Source organism: Paroedura picta, chromosome 2 (genome assembly GCF_049243985.1).
Source record: "Paroedura picta isolate Pp20150507F chromosome 2, Ppicta_v3.0, whole genome shotgun sequence".
NCBI lineage: Eukaryota > Metazoa > Chordata > Lepidosauria > Squamata > Gekkonidae > Paroedura > Paroedura picta.
Genome location: NC_135370.1, coordinates 135,371,342 through 135,389,840, shown reverse-complemented (window position 1 = coordinate 135,389,840; position 18,499 = coordinate 135,371,342). Strand labels below are relative to the sequence as shown.

Sequence of the window (18,499 nt, the reverse complement as noted above, 5' to 3'; positions counted from 1 at the left end):
ATCCTGGAGAGTAGGACTATTTAGTTGTACATTAAACCCTATGAAGAGTATTATTCTTATTACTTGATCTTTAGCATGTGTTTAATTAAGTATGCCAATTAAAATGCATATTGAGGATGTGCAAACTTTGGGTGGGGGTAGATCAGCAGTAGAGTATACAGTTGGCAATGATTCTGTGGTAATGATTCTTGGAGATCAGTTAAGTGGCTGTGGTTATGAATTGATATATTATCTTGTATTTTCAAGTCCATTTCCTCGCAGTGTGTCAACATAAAGTCATTGATCCTCAAGGCAGCAATCCCCATAATATCAAAAATTGTAAAGAACCACACCCCAGATCTTCATTCTGGCGAGTGAGCTGTCCTAAACATACTCTTAGAATGATAGAATCATAGAGTTGGAAGGGGCCACATAGGCCATCTAGTCCAACCCCCTACTCAACGCAGGATCAGCGCAGAGCATCCTAAAGCATCCAAGAAGTGTATCCAACCTTTGTTTGAAGACTCTTCCCATGACAACCTCCCATGGCATCCAAGGAAAGATACAGAAACAACAAAGAGTTATAATACAATAGTCAAACACAGCTAGAGAAAACTTTGATTCACAGATCAAGTTAAAAGGCAGTAAAATCAGCTGAGTTACACTGATTACTGCTGGCCTGTGCAGGCTTAAATAGGATGTAGACTGAGAAGAAAAATCTATTTTTGGACACTTAAATCAGACAGATCAATAAGTAACTGAGAGCAACTCTTCAAACAGTGAAAATCTTCAGACCCAGTCAAGTTATTCCATTATTTCCACTTCTTTTGTTTCTTCTGCCTGAATAGAGATTTTACTAGTCCAAGATTTACTCCCAGAAGGCTCCACAAGAGACCTAAAGTTCACCTCATCTGCGCCAGCACTATTTCAGAAAAAGAAAGGCTTCAGATTGCTTTAAAATGTGAAAAAATATTTTAAATGAAAAAATCTAGATCTCTAGAATCATAGAGTTGGAAGGGGCCATACAGGCCATCTAGTCCAACCCCCTGCTTAACGCAGGATCAGCCCTAAGCATCCTAAAGCATCCAAGAAACGTATGTGTCCAACCTTTGCTTGAAGACTGCCAGTGAGGGGGAGTTCACCACCTCCTTAGGCAGCCTATTCCACTACTGAACTACTCTGACTGTGAAAATTTTTTTCCTGATATCTAGCCTATATCGTTGTACTTGTAGTTTAAACCCATTACTGCATGTCCTCTCCTCTGCAGCCAACAGAAACAGCATCCTGCCCTCCTCCAAGTGACAACCTTTCAAATACTTAAAGAGGGCTATCATGTCCCCTCTCAACCTCCTTTTCTCCAGGCTGAACATTCCCAAGTCCATCAACCTATCTTCATAGGGCTTGGTCCCTTGGCCCCAATTTTATCTACGTCCTTCTTGAAGTGAGGCCTCCAGAACTGCACACAGTCCTCCAGGTGTGGTCTGACCAGTGCCGTATACAATGGGACTATGACATCTTGTGATTTTGATGTGATGCCCCTGTTGATACAGCCCAAAATGGCATTCGCCTTTTTTACCGCTGCATCACACTGCCTGTTTAGTTTACAATCCACAAGTACCCCAAGGTCTCATTCACACACAGTGTTACCTAGAAGCGTATCCCCCATCCAGTAGGCATGCTTTTCATTTTTCTGACCCAGATGCAGAACTTTACACTTATCTTTATTAAATTGCATCTTGTTCTCATTTGCCCATTTTCCCATTGTGTTCAGATCTCGTTGAACTCTGTCTCTATCTTCCAGAGTATTTGCCAGTCCTCCCAATTTGGTGTCATCTGCAAACTTGATGAGTAGTCCCTCCACCCCCTCATCTAGATCATTAATAAATATGTTAAAAAGTACCGGGCCGAGCACTGAGCCCTGAGGTACCCCGCTACTCACCTCCCTCCAGTCTGATGAAACACCATTGACAACAACTCTTTGAATGCGGTTCTCTAACCAATTCCCTATCCACCTAACTATCTGAAAATCCAGATTGCAGTCCTTCAATTTATCCATCAGAACATCATGGGGAACCTTGTCAAAAGCTTTACTAAAATCCAAGTGAACGACATCAACCGAATTTCCACGATCCAGCAAACCTGTTACTTGGTCAAAAAAGGAAACCAGTTTGCTCTGGCAGGACCTGTTGGAGACAAATCCATGCTGACTTCCTTGGATCACCAAATTGTCCTCCAGATGTTTGCAGATCGCTCCCTTTAATATCTGCTCCATTATCTTCCCCACAACAGAGGTCAGACTCACTGGTCTGTAGTTTCCCGGGTCATCCTTCCTCCCTTTTTTGAAGATCGGAATAATGTTTGCTCTCTTCCAGTCCTCCGGGACATCTCCAGTCCTTAAAGAGGTTCCGAAGATGATGGACAAGGGCTGTGCAAGTTCTCTGGAAAGTTCTTTGAGTACTCTCGGGTGCATTTCATCCGGACCAGGGGATTTGAACTCATCCAGTGCAGCTAAATACGTCTCGACAACCTCTCTATCCATGTTAACCTGCCACCCAGACACTATCCTTTGGCTACTGCCATCTCTAGATGTGCCTAAATACTTTGACCTGTAGGAAAAAACAGATGTAAAATAGGCACTAAGCCTTTCTGCTTTCTCTGCATCTTCCGTTAGAGTTTGTCCATCCGCACCCAACAGTGGGCCTATTGCCTCCTTTACTTTACGTTTGCTCCTCACATAACTGAAAAATCTTTTCTTGTTACAGTGGGCTTCCCTGGCCAATCTTAGCTCACTCTCAGCTTTGGCCTTTCTGATGATTGATCTACAGTGCCTAGTAAGCTGTAGGTACTCTTCTTTAGAGCTCTGTCCTTCCCTCCATTTCCTGAACATTTTCCTTTTCTTTCTTAGTTCCTCTTGAAGTTCTCTGTTCATCCAAATAGGCTTCTTAGAGCTCCTGCAGTGTTTTCGTCTTTCTGGGATAGTCATTGATTGAGCCTGCAATAGCTCTTGTTTGAGTAGCACCCACTCTTCACATGCTCCCTTCCCTTTCCAGCATTCTCGTCCATGGTATGACAAAATAGTGAATCTACTCTAAATAGTGAATCAGAAAATAAAATTCAGAAATTCATTCATTGCTTTGTTTGATCAACTTGACTCATTAAAACTTACCTAAGCCAATAAAATGTAATATTTCTAGCAGTTCAATAGAAACAGCTTGCAAAGACTGCGCAGAGCTTCAACATGCTGTTAAAAAACAAAGCAGCACTCTGTGCACTTCGTAAAAGTATATATAGCGGAACACAAGAATAAACTCCAAATTCAGTCAGCCTGGTCTAATTCTAACACTGTAACAAGATAACCTACCAACCCCAACATATGGAAAAAGAAGCAGAAAGATGCACTTTCAGTAAAAGAGTCTAAACAGGTCAATGTGCATTTTGTCCTAACACTGAAAAATGATTATGTTCTTAGCTGTCAATGTATGGATAAGGTCTCAAGTACAAACAGACTTGTCTGTATCCTACAGATGTAAAGTATGTGTCGTATCAAGGTATTATTTTGTTTCATTCTGTGGGCTTAAAGATTTTATGAATATTCTGTTTTTATGTTTTAACCTTGCAAGTCATTTTAAACACATTATACATGGAAAGGCAGGATATGTTCTAGATATTTGTTTCTTCAGTCATTTCTATTTCCTTTTGAATAATTTAAATATTTTGCTTCTTTTTCTTGAGTTGTTTTAGCATAGATTTAAAATCACAGAGTTCTCCCCCCCTTTTTTTCTTCTTTTGAGCTTCCACACAACGTCATCTTTCCTTCGTCCTCCATTTCTTTACTTCTAAGGTTTCCCTTGCTTTGGTCTATTCTTTCCCTAACCAGCCTTGGTAAAATCTTTCCAGAAAGTAGATCAGTCCGTGACATGGATAGGATTTGTGCACCATCCCAATCACATTGGTGCCATTTACCCCTTGTGCCTATCCCTCCTCCTCATCACCAGAGATCTTTCTGATGACCTTTAAAAATTGAAGTAGCTATATCTATAGGGAATCATTACACTATAGTAATAAAGCTACTACTGATTAAAAATCAAATGTCAAAAAAATAGTGGTAAAGGGTAGCGGCACTGAGGAAATAGAATATAGAACAGAGAATCCCCCTATGAGGACTCTCCATTCCTGCTGTAAATGCCTCTGCAATGGGAAATAGTTTATTCATTTATTTCTTACATTTCTATACCACCCTCTCCTGAGGCTGGAAACAGCAATAGTCTGAGAAAAGTATTAGTGTCTTGATACAAATATAGCTTATAATAGTTAACGTAATAATGTTTTTGCTAATTTCTGAAGGAGCAAGATTATGGCCCATTATGCACAGCCGCCGAAACGGCGATTTCGGGTCACATGGAAAACGCGGAGGGGGAAGATGCGATGCACACTGGTTATGCACGGGGCGGGGTGCGACGGCGGCAAAACCCAGAGTAACCGATTATGCACGCGGCGATCCCGGCGCCACTTCTGGTTGCGCCCCGGTCACCCAGAAGCTGCGCTTTCTTCTGCATTTCGCGAACGCAGCTTTTTCAGCGGCATGCACTGAAGCTGCGGCCGGTTGCAGCCGGCACCGTGCATTATCGTGATTTTAGTTGCCACCATTCTACCCCGAATGTGCGCTAAAACCCCCGTGCATAATGGGTCTTAGTTTGGCTCTGCAATAAAACTTGCATGTGTAGCATTTCAATATGCCTGTTTCTAGCAATAACATACATGTGAAGCACAGTAATACAAAGCTCCCTATGTGTATGTCTTGACCAGGATGGCTCAAGCTAGACAGATGAGGTCTCTGAAGCTCAGCAATACCACCCTGTTTAATAATTAGATGGTAAACCAACAAGAAAGGCCTGGGTTGCTATGCAGAGGCAGGCAACACCAAACGACCTCTGAAAGTCTCTTTCCTTGAAAATCCTACAGGGCTGCCATAAGTTGGCTGCAACTTGACAGGACTTTACACCACTACCCAAATATGTATAGTGGGAGCTGGTTACAACCAGGATCAACATACCACTGTATTCATCTGCTTGGCATAGTAACATTTATTATGAATTTAAACTATCATTTTATTGGCATATTCTTGTTGCGTTATCCTGACTAGTACTATGACCATTGGGTATCTAATGTTAGTACTATCAAAATTCGGCAGTGTTCTCTTGTGCATACTTAATCATTCATTTATGGATGATAAACATGTAATTTTATTAATTGCATGATTGTGGGTTTTTTCAGTGCCTTATCTGCCTTACAACTCAAATATGAGATTATAATTGCAGGAGTTATTATTTGAATGTTATTGTCTCTTATTGCAGAATGATAATTAAATAGGTTTATAATAACACAAAAAAGGTTGTAAAGTGGGGATGGAGAACTAAAACAAACCAGGTATGCTTAGGAGTAATACTACCTGTTTTCCATACGATATCCCATTTTCAAAAGTTATCAGTTCCTTGATATGGCTGCCAGTCATTCCAGTTGAAGAATACTCTTGGAACCATCCTTGCAATTGATCCCTTCCCAGCTTGCAAAAGATATATGAGGCTTTAAAGTCAAAACTACCAGGGAATGATCTGTCCATGACAACAGAATCACAAATAACTCCTCCACACTAAGATCACTCACATCTAGACCACCACTCCTACCCAGCATGTGTCTTGCTACATGTGCCAGGTCCAAAGCTAAATGATGGTCATGCAGCCCTGAAGTTCTGAACCACCCCTAATAGCATAGTCTTTACATTAGTGTTGAAGTTTCCAGTACCATTATACTAGGACATTATAATGTTGGAGGCCGTTAGATGTTATAGTTTCTATAGGTTGGACCCATGGGTGCTGATATCATTTTAAAGCTCAATTCAGGTTTTAAAAAAACCCACAAGAGACAGTCCTAATCAGACCTGCAGAGTGGAGGAAACAGTCAGTTTTATTCCCCACACACATACCTTTTCAAGTGCCAAATCAGCCCCCCCCCCATCTGTTTCAGAAGCTGAAAAAGAGCTGGGCAAAGGGGACAAGATCACTACCTTATGGCATTCAAATTGCAAAGTTCAGCTCTAAAATGGTATTGGTGTCCACAGATCAAATCCATGGATACTGTAACATCTAATTTGGGCTTGAGACCAGTTCAGGCAGTTAAGGTAGGTCTCTGCATGGTTAGACAGCAGATTGGGTAGCACATCTACAGATTTCCTATTCAGTAATTCTGCAATACCTAGAATAAACACTAAAAAATCAGTGATTAACACAGTATGTACTTAAGGTGTTGGTATCATTATGTATAGCAGCAAAACATCTTCCTGACGATCAGGTTGTTCCTGCTCTTGTACACAGAACCCAGCAGGCACATTTGTGACACTCCTCCCCCACCCACTTCAGATAGACCTTGATGAGGCACACTAGGTCATCTTTCTCATATTAAAGTATGCAACACATGCACAAACACATAGTATAAAAGATTAACTCACACCTACTACAAACAATCAGAAACAGTGTCTCTTCTGATTCAATTTCCTGAATGGAAAAACTACATGTACTCAAATGTAATTATTTAAGCAGAGATTTTAATAAATATTAGCACCTCTGTAAATCTAGAGGGAATTCTAATATCATCGCCTCATTTAATTAAGCAGTAAATGTTGACATTTCATATTTTCATTAAGTGAAATTACATCTCCAGAAAAGATTCTGTTGTAGCTGCAAAATTAGATAGGAAATAAATGATATTCTACTTCTCACATACAAACGCAGTCACAAAGTGTGTCAAGATTTGCATCTAAGCAGAAATCCCCAACAACCTATTCAATAATAAGACATCCACATTGTCTGTTACAGACATACATGCCAAAATATGAAAACTTCCCCACAGGTAGACTCTGGCAATTTGCTTACAATAGAATAAAGTGTGATCAGGAGAAAAACACACCATTTTTAGCACTGCTGTTTACTGCCTGGTCCTCAAAGGACACATTTGCTCATCTAGGGAAGGAAGATGAGATTGCCTATTTACAAGCAAAGAAAACCTTCCCCATATGCTTATTATATCATCACAGTGTGCAATACAGGGAGATTACAACCTAGGAATAGCTTCTCTGAATCACCAACGAACATGACTGACCATTAATTCTGACAGGGGCAGCCATCAACATGGGTGAACTAACTCACTAGTCCCTGTAGTAACAAATATGCAGTTGAAAAAATCTGTTTAACTCTACCCCAGCAGCAGAAGCTTAGGCGGAACCTTCCCCTCCACTTTAACTACTAACTCCCTCATGTAAGCAAAGATAACTGACATTTGATAGCAGAGTGTACAGGCGAACAGGGAAGAACTTTCCCTTGTTTGTGGGAAGGAAAAGCAATTTAAAGAGGCCTTTACAGGCTGAAGGAGAGCCTCTTGTGGCGCAGAGTGGTAAGGCAGCAGACATGCAGTCTGAAAGCTCTGCCTATGAGGCTGGGGGTTCAATCCCAGCAGCCGGCTCAAGGTTGACTCAGCCTTCCATCCTTCTGAGGTCAGTAAAACAAGTACCCAGCTTGCTGGGGGGTAAACGGTAATGACTGGGGAAGGCACTGGCAAATCACCCCGTATTGAGTCTACCATGAAAACGCTAGAGCGGGGGTCCTCAACCCCCGGCCCATGGCCTGCTACCGGGCCGCGAAGGCCACAGTACCGGGCCGCCGGTGGCCGCGCCTGCCTCCCACCCGCAGCGAGAAGCTTGCCAGGCCGCGAGCGAAGCAGCCGTCTCGCTCGCGGACCGGCTAGCTGCTCGCTGAGAGAGGGGGGGAAGAGGCAGGCGTGGCTGTCGGCACGGCAGCAACACAAACGCGCATGCGCGGACCTGCCACGTATGTGCATTTGCGCCCCCTGCTGGTGAAAGCACGCATGCGTGGCAACTTAAATGCGCATGTGCATTTAAGCGCAGCTGCCACGCATGTGCGCTACCTGAGCCACTGGCTCTCCCCCACCCCTGGAGGCGGTCCTCGACCACAAGAAGGTTGTGGACCACTGCGCTAGAGGGCATCACCCCAATGGTCAGACATGACCCAGTGCTTGCACAGGGGATACCTTTACCTTTTTTTACAGGCTGAAAGCAGCTGCAGTGCATAAAAAGAAAGCATTTGAACGCAATATAGAATATTTGGACTATCAGTCACCTGTTTATAACCTAGAAAAAGTCAATATAGCCTCACCCATGTTTCTGTTGTAGTTTATCTAGAGTGCATTTATTAGTTATTAAACTCCCAACAATCTCAACTGTGGGCCCATTGTTTTTGGTTTTTATACTGATACAAAAAAGACACACATTTCCTAAACCAGGGTTCTCTTTGAATTATAGAATCATCGAGTTGGAAGGGACCTCCAGGGTCATCTAGTCCAACCCCCTGCACAATGCAGGAACTCACAACTACTTGCCTACCCACAGTGACCCCAATTTCATGCCCAAATGATCCCCCCCACACACCAAATTCTCCAGAATCCTGTCTGGCCTGGAGGAAATACACCTACCATCCCACAATAGCGATCAGCAATTCCCTGGGTATGCAAGGAAGGGCCACAAGAGACAAACACTGGCACATCCCTTCCTGCCCACCCACTCACAATCTGCCTAAGTTCATATGCTTAAGATTTGTCAACTGCCTTTCCAACCAAGAAAGCACTCAAGATTATTTATAATCTGTCCCTCTTAATAAAACAGTAAGGGGGGTTAGGGCGGGCCAAGTCCGGGATCAAAACTCCCGGATTGGTCCCTTTGCCTTGTGCTGACAAGCGGAGGGGCCAATTGGAAGGCGCGAAGTAAAGCGTCTTCCAATTAGGCTCTCACCAGGACAGATCAGAGTTCCAGTCAGCCGGGTGGCGCAAAGCCAAAGTTCTGACAGGGCCAAAGTTCTGACAGGGCCCGCCCACCCAGGGTCAATCTGGAGACATCGCAGCCAGTCTGCCACTGACCACCGCAGGGAAAGGAGGTCACTAGGGCTGCCAAGGGGGATGAGAACAGAGGCTGCGCCAGCCCTTTTCGCCCCAAGGCTGTCCTAACTGTCATGTCCAACTGTAAATTGCCTCAGAACCCTGACAGAGCTGGCAGGAGGCAAGTGAGTGCACTCCCTCCCCCCTCTCTTCAGGCCTGCTACAAAGTAGTGTCTGGCAGCCCCTGACTGAGGGGAAGGAGACATTTCCAAGAGCAACGCAGGGGAGCCTGAGGGTATTCCTTTGGAGGGGGGGAACTTTCCCCTTCTGCCAAACAGTTGGCTAACAGTGAGGCCACAGAAAAGCCCCTTCTCACTTAAAATACTGCTCTGGCCAGGGGTTAGACACAGCCAAGCCATGTGTCTTTCTTCTTTGCAACCCTCTGCAGATTTGAGGCCACTGCACAGCATTATTCTTCAGATCAAACTGGATGCTGTTGCAGAGGTTCTTTTGTCTTCTGTATCATCTGCACAACAACCCTGTGCAGTAGGCCTCAAGCCTTTCAATTCAACAACAACCTGTGTGGGAGGCCTTAAATGTTTCTTCTCTACCACAACCCTGTCCAAAATAGCCCTATCTGCCTGGGGAGCTGATCTTTATACTCTGCAGGTGAGCTGTAATTCCAGGAGCTCTCCAGGCCCCACCTGGAGGCTGTCTACCCCTGGGTTGGAAATATTCCTGGAGGTTTGGAAGTGGGACTTCCAAATTGTACAATGCCTCAGAGTCCAATCTTCAAAGGAGCCATTTTTGCCTGCAGTTCGGAGGGAGTGGTGCACGTATGTCCCTCCTGGGCTATGGGCTATGGCCTTACCAGCAACTGTTTGTATTCTGGGGCACAGACAGACAGGCCAGCATCAGTCCTGTGAGTCTGGAAAGTGCAGGAAGATCTAAATAAATATTTACAGCCTGAAACTGTACATAGTGAACAAGTAAATGGCTGGAGAGACATGGGAACTGGAATGACGTTTTCAACCTTGGCCTTGGCAAATAAAAAAACAGTATAAAAAACCTTACTAAGGCCAAGACTGCTGTGCACAGAGATTCTTCCTCCTAGGGTTGCCAGCTTCCATGTGAGGCTCTCTACTCCACCTCCCTCATGGGGAGTCTGCTATGGGGAGAGAAAGGGAAGATGATTGGAAAATGTTTTGAGATATCAAGGCCTGCTGGGTCACTGCGGCCCATTCCCAGTTCTCTCAGACCTTTCACAGCCTCACATCCCTCACAAGTTGACTATTGTGGGGAGACGATGTGCCAGATAGTTCAGGGTAACTCAAGGCTTTACATATGCATATCATCTGTCATATCTACCATAACTTTTACTGAAACCTTCTTAGATTTCTTACAATTCTCTTATGTATAAGTGCATCATGTATAATGAAAATATTAGCAAAACTATAAAGGTATGGGGGAGGGGGATTCTTCACTCATGGTACCCACTTATCAGCCTGTGATTAGATTTGTTATCCCAAAAGCTCTGATTTAAAAACTGGTGAATTTGACTTTACAAAAGGGGGATAGCCAGCAAGGATCTGTTTTGCACAGCTTACAAGGTAATTAAGCCCTTTAGGAATTCAAGGCAGACAAAAATACTTTTAAAATAAGGTTTGTAGCTTTATTTAAGCCCTAAGACACACACACTATGCAATCACACTACACATGTGGCAGGGGGAAATAAGATAGGAAATGGTTAAGTTTATGGAAGAGGACAGCAAGGTTCACACAATTACTGATCTAGACTTGCAGTATAGCATGAAGGAGCTGGGTACATTAGGGAGTTAGGACAACAAGAATGAGTGGCATCTGAGCTGGGCATTGCCAGAGGGGAGCGTGAGCATGCTGGGAGTTTAAAGGAAAGGTTTATATAGCCTTTCCTTAGGCAGATACATGGTAAAAAGTCACGTAGCCTTATGGACAAAAAAATGCAGATGCCCTTCTTATGTGATAACCAAAAGGTTGATTGATTGAGGATGTCCAGGATCAAAGATGATCAAAGAAAATTATCTGAGCAACTTTGGACCAAGTTTGCTATTCTAATATCTAGGGGAATACATAAAGCTATAAAGCTCCTGGCAGGCTGGTGTTATGTTGGATGGATAGGAAGGGGATTCAGAAGTAAGAAAGGTCTTCTGACATCTGCTGTTTCCCATGTTTGCCCTACAGTGAATAATTGGGGAAGGGGGATCAGGAAGGAGGATGTTCTTTGAAGGTCCAGGCAATGTACATGTGTTACCCACAGATTCAGGGATTCTAAATTCATGAGAGAGGTCAGCTAGTTATGCCAAGCTTTACTGATGCTCTCTTGTAAAGGTTGGCCTGACTTTGCTTTCTGTCTAGGCCAGAGCAAATGTCCTAAATCCAGAGCCCATAATCTTGATTGAAATAGTCTTGATTGAAGAAGCACCCAAGTGCTAGTCTTGTCCCATGATGAGCTCTGTTGTCATAGGTACTGATACAGGGGTCTGGTACCATCGAGTATCAGTTCAAGATCTGGTTTTCACAGGTTACAATCCAGGGTCTATTTCATACACAGCAATCCAGGGGTATGGTTTCACTGGTTATAGATTAAAAGGAAATAGGAGAAGCAATCCACTTTAAACCACCATGTATACCTTTTAGATATTTAGTGAAGGGACCCAAAAGTAGCAAAAAGCTTTTTAAAAACTATAAGGTTGGGTTGCATACCATTCATAGAGAGAGAGGATGCATCAACAGTCAGGAATGCAACAGACAATCCATTACACTGTGATGGCTAGATGGTGTAAGGATATATGGCTATGTCCCCTCACAACTGAATAAGTCACATTAGGTTGCCAAGTGCTTAGAAAAGTAGCCGTTCCATTTCATAGGAGATTATTTACTAGGTGATTATTTACTAGCCTCTATTAGAGTCTCTGGTAAGGAGATCTCTGTCCTTTATCTTCTGTCAGTAGGTGATCCTTTTATTTTGTATTCTCTTTTTGTACCCTCCTTACTGCTTTTTAAATATATAGAATACTAGTTTTTATTGTTGGTTTTTAAATATTTTAATTGTTTGCCCTTTTGAGGGCCCAGATTGGAAAGGCAGTATAAAAATGTTTAAAATAAGTAAATAATAAAGGGACAGAACATTTTTCTAGACCTACTGAAAACCATACATGTGAAGAGCTCATAACTCCATGCCTCCTTAAGAAAGGTCTCCTGCTGATCTGAGATCTGAGAATGTGCAGATCTTCAAAATGCCTAATCTGCCTCCACTGAGGTATATCCTAATCTATGCAAGGAAACAGATAACATTGACTAAGACTACATATCACTCCTAATTCTTCAGAGAGTCTCTGCCTAAAGTGAATACCATCCATTTTATTATTTGTATATAAACATGTTAATTATGGTTTTCATTAATATTATTAATATAATATATTTTGTGCCTCACATTGCAGCCCCACAACAGTATTTGGTTTCTACCCTGCTTTCTTAGCCAAATAGGGCTGCTGAAGAGGCATATATTAAAGTATTAACCTCAACATAATAATTGGGTAAACAAAATGACAGCACTTTTTTAACATCCTCAGTTATGGTGAATATAAACAAATGTGATTACCAGGACAAAGCTGTAACATTTACATAAAAATGGAAATAAGGGGTGAAATTTCTTTGAACTACTTTTCTAGAGGCAAATGTATGCACCTAATATATGCTATTCCCCTAACTAGATGACCCAAGTAACCTCAATCTTGTCAAAGATCAGAAGCTAAGTAGGGGCGGCCCTGCTTATTACTTATATGGGAAACCACCACAACTGCCAGGCAATGTGCAGTGGCCCAGGTGCTGAGCCAGAGCACATAGACCAACATGGTGGCACAGAGCACAGCTGGCCAGACTCCCCTGCTCCCCAGTGGGCTGAAGGCCTGGAAACATGGTGGCCCAGCCACAGGAGTTGGGCCACCAAAGCTGGTGCTAAGCTTGCGATGGAGTGCAGCCAGCTGGCTTCCTCTCACTACCTGGCGAGCAGAAGTCCTGGGAACATGGCAGAACAACCGGTGAGCCAGACTGCCCAAGCCAGGGCAGCCAGCCTCTTCTCCCCCCTCCTGGCTTACCTTCTTCTTGCTCTTCTTCCTTCAAAGTGCCCAGAAGTGGCATGAAGGTAGAAGAGGACATGAATGGGGAAGACCTACAATTGTCCCTCAGTGGGAGAGTACTCTCTTCCTATTGGATACATATCCCCCACTGAGGGCCAATCGGGGCGGGTTTTACTGAGTGTGTCATCTGCACATGAACCAAACATTATTATGGCTGCAAATGCTACTATCCATAGAAATACATGAAGACTGTTCTGCCTTAAAACACCTTATGCCACACCCCCCACAAGACATCCAACTAACCTGTGAGATTTTATGAACATCTAAGTAATTCATACAAGTAACCTTGCAAGCAGTGTTTAATTATCACTAGTGAGAATAAAAAGTTCCAAATATCATTATATAAAGTTAACTGTTATTTATGATTCCTATTGCTTACCTGCAGAGCTAAGCAGAACACTGAAGTCTGTCCCACGCTGAGATTCACTACTGTCACTTTGTGTCTCCTTCTCAGTATCTTCATAACGATGCCAGTTGGAAACCACCTTTCTTCTTGAATAACTCCCTTGTTCTTCTTTTTCCTCTTCTTGCAATTCTAGATCAGCAGTAGTCTGTAACATACAGGGAAATGATGAGTTAATTGAAGTTTTAATGAGATTTTCCTTCAATTTAGGTTTTCTGAAGGATTAAACAGCTGCGACAAATCAGTGACCCAAAATGCATTCATTGACATGTACTAATGATGTTCCTTAGGACTTATATCACTATGCCTATTTTATCATGGCAACACATCCTTAGTGTCACAAAAAATGGTGATAATCTTTGCAAGGTTGATGCATCCTTGGAAGGATTTTGGCTCACCCAAGGAGAATTATAGATCTGACTGGATTCTGGAATCCTCTCTGGGATCTGATGTCCCCCGGCAATTCAATGAGCTGGTGGAGGATGGCACTGTTGACTCTCTGAAGCCATCGATGAAATCATTCCCCTACACCCTTTCTTCTCCTGGCCCAAACCAGCTCCTCAATATACACAGGAGCTACAGAAGCGGAAACAGGAGTTGAGACAAGGCCTCAAGAACATCTTATAAGAGGCTTATGAATGCTTATCAAATGGCAGTGAAGGCCACAAAGACAGCCTCTTTGCAGCCTCTATTGTCTCCATGAACTCGCACCCAATTCAATTATTTTAATAAAATTGATATCTGACATCCTTATCTAAAGGATCAAACTACCCATATGAACATTAGCTGTGAGGCTTTCGCAAGCTTTTTCATGGAGAAAATCTTGATATTCCACCAGGAACCATTTACACCAAGATAGGATGGGCAAGACTGGTCTTGGCAATAGTATGTGAGAAAAGGATCTAGGAGTCTTAGTTGACCACACATTGAACATGAGTCGACAGTGTGACTCGGTGGCTAAAAAGGCAAATGGAATTTTGGGCTGTATCAAATGGAGTATCGTGTCCAGATCACAGGAGATGATGGTACCACTTTACTCTACTCTGGTTTGGCCTCAATTGGAGTACTGTGTTCAGTTTTGGGCACCACAGCTGAAGAGGGATGTAGATAAACTGGAGCCTGTCCAGAGGAGGGCAATGAAGCTGGTAAGGGGTTTGGAGACCAAGACGTATAAGGAAGGAAAGATTGGGGGAGCTTGGTCCCTCCCACACCTCCCCTCATTTTCTCTCTGCCATGCAGTTGAGTGGCATCAGGAAGGGCCCATGGCAGTGAGGGATCCCACACCCCAACAGGAGCTAGAGAAACCTATTGTGGATGGATGAATCCCATTAAAATTTTTGAAAGTAATACATCAAGACAAGGAATGATTTTCCCAGCTAAGAGAATCATAGAATCATAGAATAATAGAGTTGGAAGGGACCTCATGGGTCATCTAGTCCAACCCCCTGCACTATGCAGGACACTCACATCCCAATCGTTCATCTACTGTAACCTGCCAACCCTTTGCCTTCACAGAATCAGCCTCTCCGTCAGATGGCTATTTAGCCTTTGTTTAAAAATTTCCGAAGATGGAGAACCCACTACTTCACGAGGAAGCCTGTTCCACTGAGAAACCGCTCTGTCAGGAACTTCTTCTGGATGTTTAGATGGAATTTCTTTTGAATTAATTTCATCCCATTCGTTCTAGTCTGTCCCTCCAGGGCAAGAGAGAACGACTCTGCTCCATCCTCTATATGGCACCCTTTTAAATACTTGAAGATGGTTATCAAATCCCCTCTCAGTTGTCTCCTCTCTAGGCTAAACAGACCAAGCTCCCCCAACCTTTTTTCATACGTGTTGGTCTCCAAGCCCCTCGCCATATTTGTTGCTCTCCTCTGGACACGTTCTAGTTTGTCAACATCCCTCTTCAATTGGGGTGCCCAAAACTGAACACAGTACTCCAAGTGAGGATGAACCAGAGCAAAGTAAAGCGGTACTATCATCTCCCATGATCTGGACACAATACTCTGTTTGATACAGCCCAAAATCCGATTTGCCTTTTTAGCCACTGAGTCACACTGCTGACTCATGTTCAATGTATAGTCTACTAAGACTCCTAAATCCTTTTCACACATACTACTGCCAAGACAAGTCTCCCCTATCTTATATTGGTGTATTTGGTTTTCCTTACCTAAATGCAGAACTTTACATTTGTCCCTATTGAACTTCATTTTATTCAGTTTAGCCCACTTCTTGAGCCTATCAAGATCATGTTTTATTCTGTTGCTGTCTTCAGTTGTGCTTGCTACCCCTCCCAGTTTAGTATCTGCAAATTTAATAAGTATCCCCTCTAATCCCCCATCCAATTCATCTATAAATATGTTGAACAACACAGGCCCTAGGACAGATCCTTGGGGTACTCCACATGTCACTCTTTTCCAAGAAGATGCTGAACCATTAACAAGTACCCTCTGGGTACGATTTGTCAACCAGTTATTGATCCACCTGACAGAATTAGGATCCATATCGCATTTTACCAACTTGTCAACAAGAATGTGGAACCTTATCAAAAGCTTTACTGAAATCCAGATAAAATATGTCCACGGCATTCCCCTGATCCAGCAAGGTAGTCACTTTCTTGAAAAAAGAGATAAGGTTGGTCTGACATGACTTGTTCTTGCAAAACCCATGCTGAGTCTCAGTTCCAGCTGCTCAAAGACCGAGTGTTTGATTATTTGTTCCAAATTTTTGCCAGCTATAGATGTTAAACTGATGGGTTAATAATTACCCGTATCCTCCTTTTTCCCTTTCTTGAAGATGGGGACAACATTTGCCCAACACCAATCATCTGGCACCTCACCTGTTCTTCAAGAAGTGTCAAAAATAATGGACAAAGGTTCAGAGATGACATCTGCAAGTTCTTTTAGTACTCTTGGATGCAGTTCATCTGGCCCAGAAGACTTTATTTCATTAAAAAAACCTAGGTGTTTGTGGACTGTTCCAACAGTGATCCTAGGCCACCATTCCCGTCCCCCTAGTTATGTTACATTTTTGCCACATTGATCACTATATCACAAGAGAAGACTGAGGAGAAATAGGAGTTAAGCAGTGCAGCCCTCTCTTCATCATCTGTTATAATTTCACTTTCTTGTCCTCGCAGTGGTCCTATGGTGTCCCTATTCTTTTTCTTGCTTGAAAAATAACTAAAGAAGCCTTTTTTGTTATGTTTAGCATTTATTGCTAGCCTAAGCTCATATTGAGCTTTAGCTTTTCTAACACTCCCCCTACAATTATTGGTTATTTGTTTATACTCATCCTTGGTAATAAGGCCTTCCTTCCATGTTTTTCAGAGCAGCACACTCACATAGGGCAGGCAGCGGTGATCACAACCATCATGCTAATGTAACCCCCACTCATGAAACTGAGAAATGGCTACTTGTCTAAGGCCACATTAAATTCATAGACAAGATGAACTAGCTCACACTTTACACTGTTGGCCACAAAAAATATACTTCATGCCAAAAGTTCAGATCAGTACTTCAAAGTCATTCATTTTTCTTTTTCAGTGAAGGGAAGTTAATATGTGAAACAAGTTATTAAAGGAGAGAAACACTCCAGGGCAGTCACAGGTTTACCAGGGTTGACGGGAGCAGTGATTGAGCTGTTGAAAACCCTATGGTCAGACATAAAGTATGTTCACTCTGACACTCACAAACATTAGTGATTTATTGCAGGAGTAATGCCCTCCACTTTGCACAGGCAACTCAGGGGACAGTAGTATACACTGGCAATATGAACATTACAGAACTAAAAAAAAACCCTACTTAGCCAGTCTCTTGTTGTTTCAGACTACCGATGCATATACAGCCATAGATAGGATTTAAAACGTAAACCAACTAAGGCTTTTTTGTGTATTATTGCCTGCAATAAATTTGGCAGAAACTGCAGTTTCATAAGCCATTTTAACCAAGCAACCATTGTTTTCACTTTAATAAAACTAGTTATACAGTAAATGATTTATTTCGACCACTAATTAATTGCCGAGGGTCAGACACGACTGAACGGATGACATTATCATCATCAATTCATCATTATTAGAATTGCCAGCTGAATGTTTTTTAGCCTCTGAACTACACAGGAAACGAAAAGGAATGTGGCCTCTGCCTTTTGCCCTGGCCTAGGCCAGTAGCAGGAATGCCTGCTGCACTACTGCAAGGCAGCAACCTGGAAGGCGGGCACACTTGTCATGCTATCTCTCCAGATCTACTTGAGGCAGCTGACATTCCAATGTGATTCATTTCAGCCCTCTACAGGCCATTAGGGGCAGTACAGAGTTTCCGCCTGCTTGCCCCTGTGGGGGTGGGGGTGGGGGTTGAGGGAATAGAAAGAGGAAAATGGCAGTGTACCTGAGAAATAGATGGGATGGATTGATTCAATAATAGAAGCCAGGGCACTCTGTTTGCAAGACCCGAGTGAGGTGGATTACAACATTTTGGACGTCATTAGTTCAAAGAACTCAAGATTGTTATAATGATATTCAGTCGCAAATTAAAACACCTGGAAAAGCCCTGGTTGCTTGGAGGAGCGAACTGTTGCCAGGGGGACTAAAGTATGCAAACAATGAGGAAATCTGCCATATGGAAGGCCTGTTGTACTTGCATTGTACTGACAGCAACAGAAGCAGCAGGGAAAACACACAAGCCTGTGGGAAACACCTGTGTAGATATGCACGAGAAAGTTAGCTCACTTATTTGATGTTCTACTTTGCATGCATTGGCTGATTTTCTTTCAGATTAGAACATCTAGGTTCAAAATACACATGTCACAAATTCCCTAATAACATGTGCTGTGTGTGTATTACTTATGTGATATAAGTGTATATAAACTTTGACAGATTATAATTTGAGTTACACAGTTCTAGTTTTTGCTTTCTGCCTGCATCAGTCAGTGTGTTACATTAGCCTGACACAGGATGCCAAACTCAAGGTAGGGCCTGGAGTTCTCCTGGCATTCCACATGA

General features: G+C 42.8%; 2 protein-coding genes across 5 annotated transcripts in view; one reads left to right on the top strand and one right to left on the bottom strand.

Moving 5' to 3' along the window:
* CHRM5 (cholinergic receptor muscarinic 5) overlaps positions 1–18,499 on the top strand; it is an 83,766-nt gene that overhangs the window by 26,670 nt on the left and 38,597 nt on the right. The gene's annotated exons all lie outside the window — the stretch shown is intronic.
* AVEN (apoptosis and caspase activation inhibitor) overlaps positions 1–18,499 on the bottom strand; it is a 159,768-nt gene that overhangs the window by 110,478 nt on the left and 30,791 nt on the right. For all 4 annotated transcript variants that reach the window (XM_077322947.1, XM_077322948.1, XM_077322949.1 and 1 more), the window contains one exon: positions 13,477–13,648. In XM_077322947.1, the coding sequence (XP_077179062.1) occupies positions 13,477–13,648 (172 nt within the window). The remainder of the gene's footprint in view (positions 1–13,476; positions 13,649–18,499) is intronic.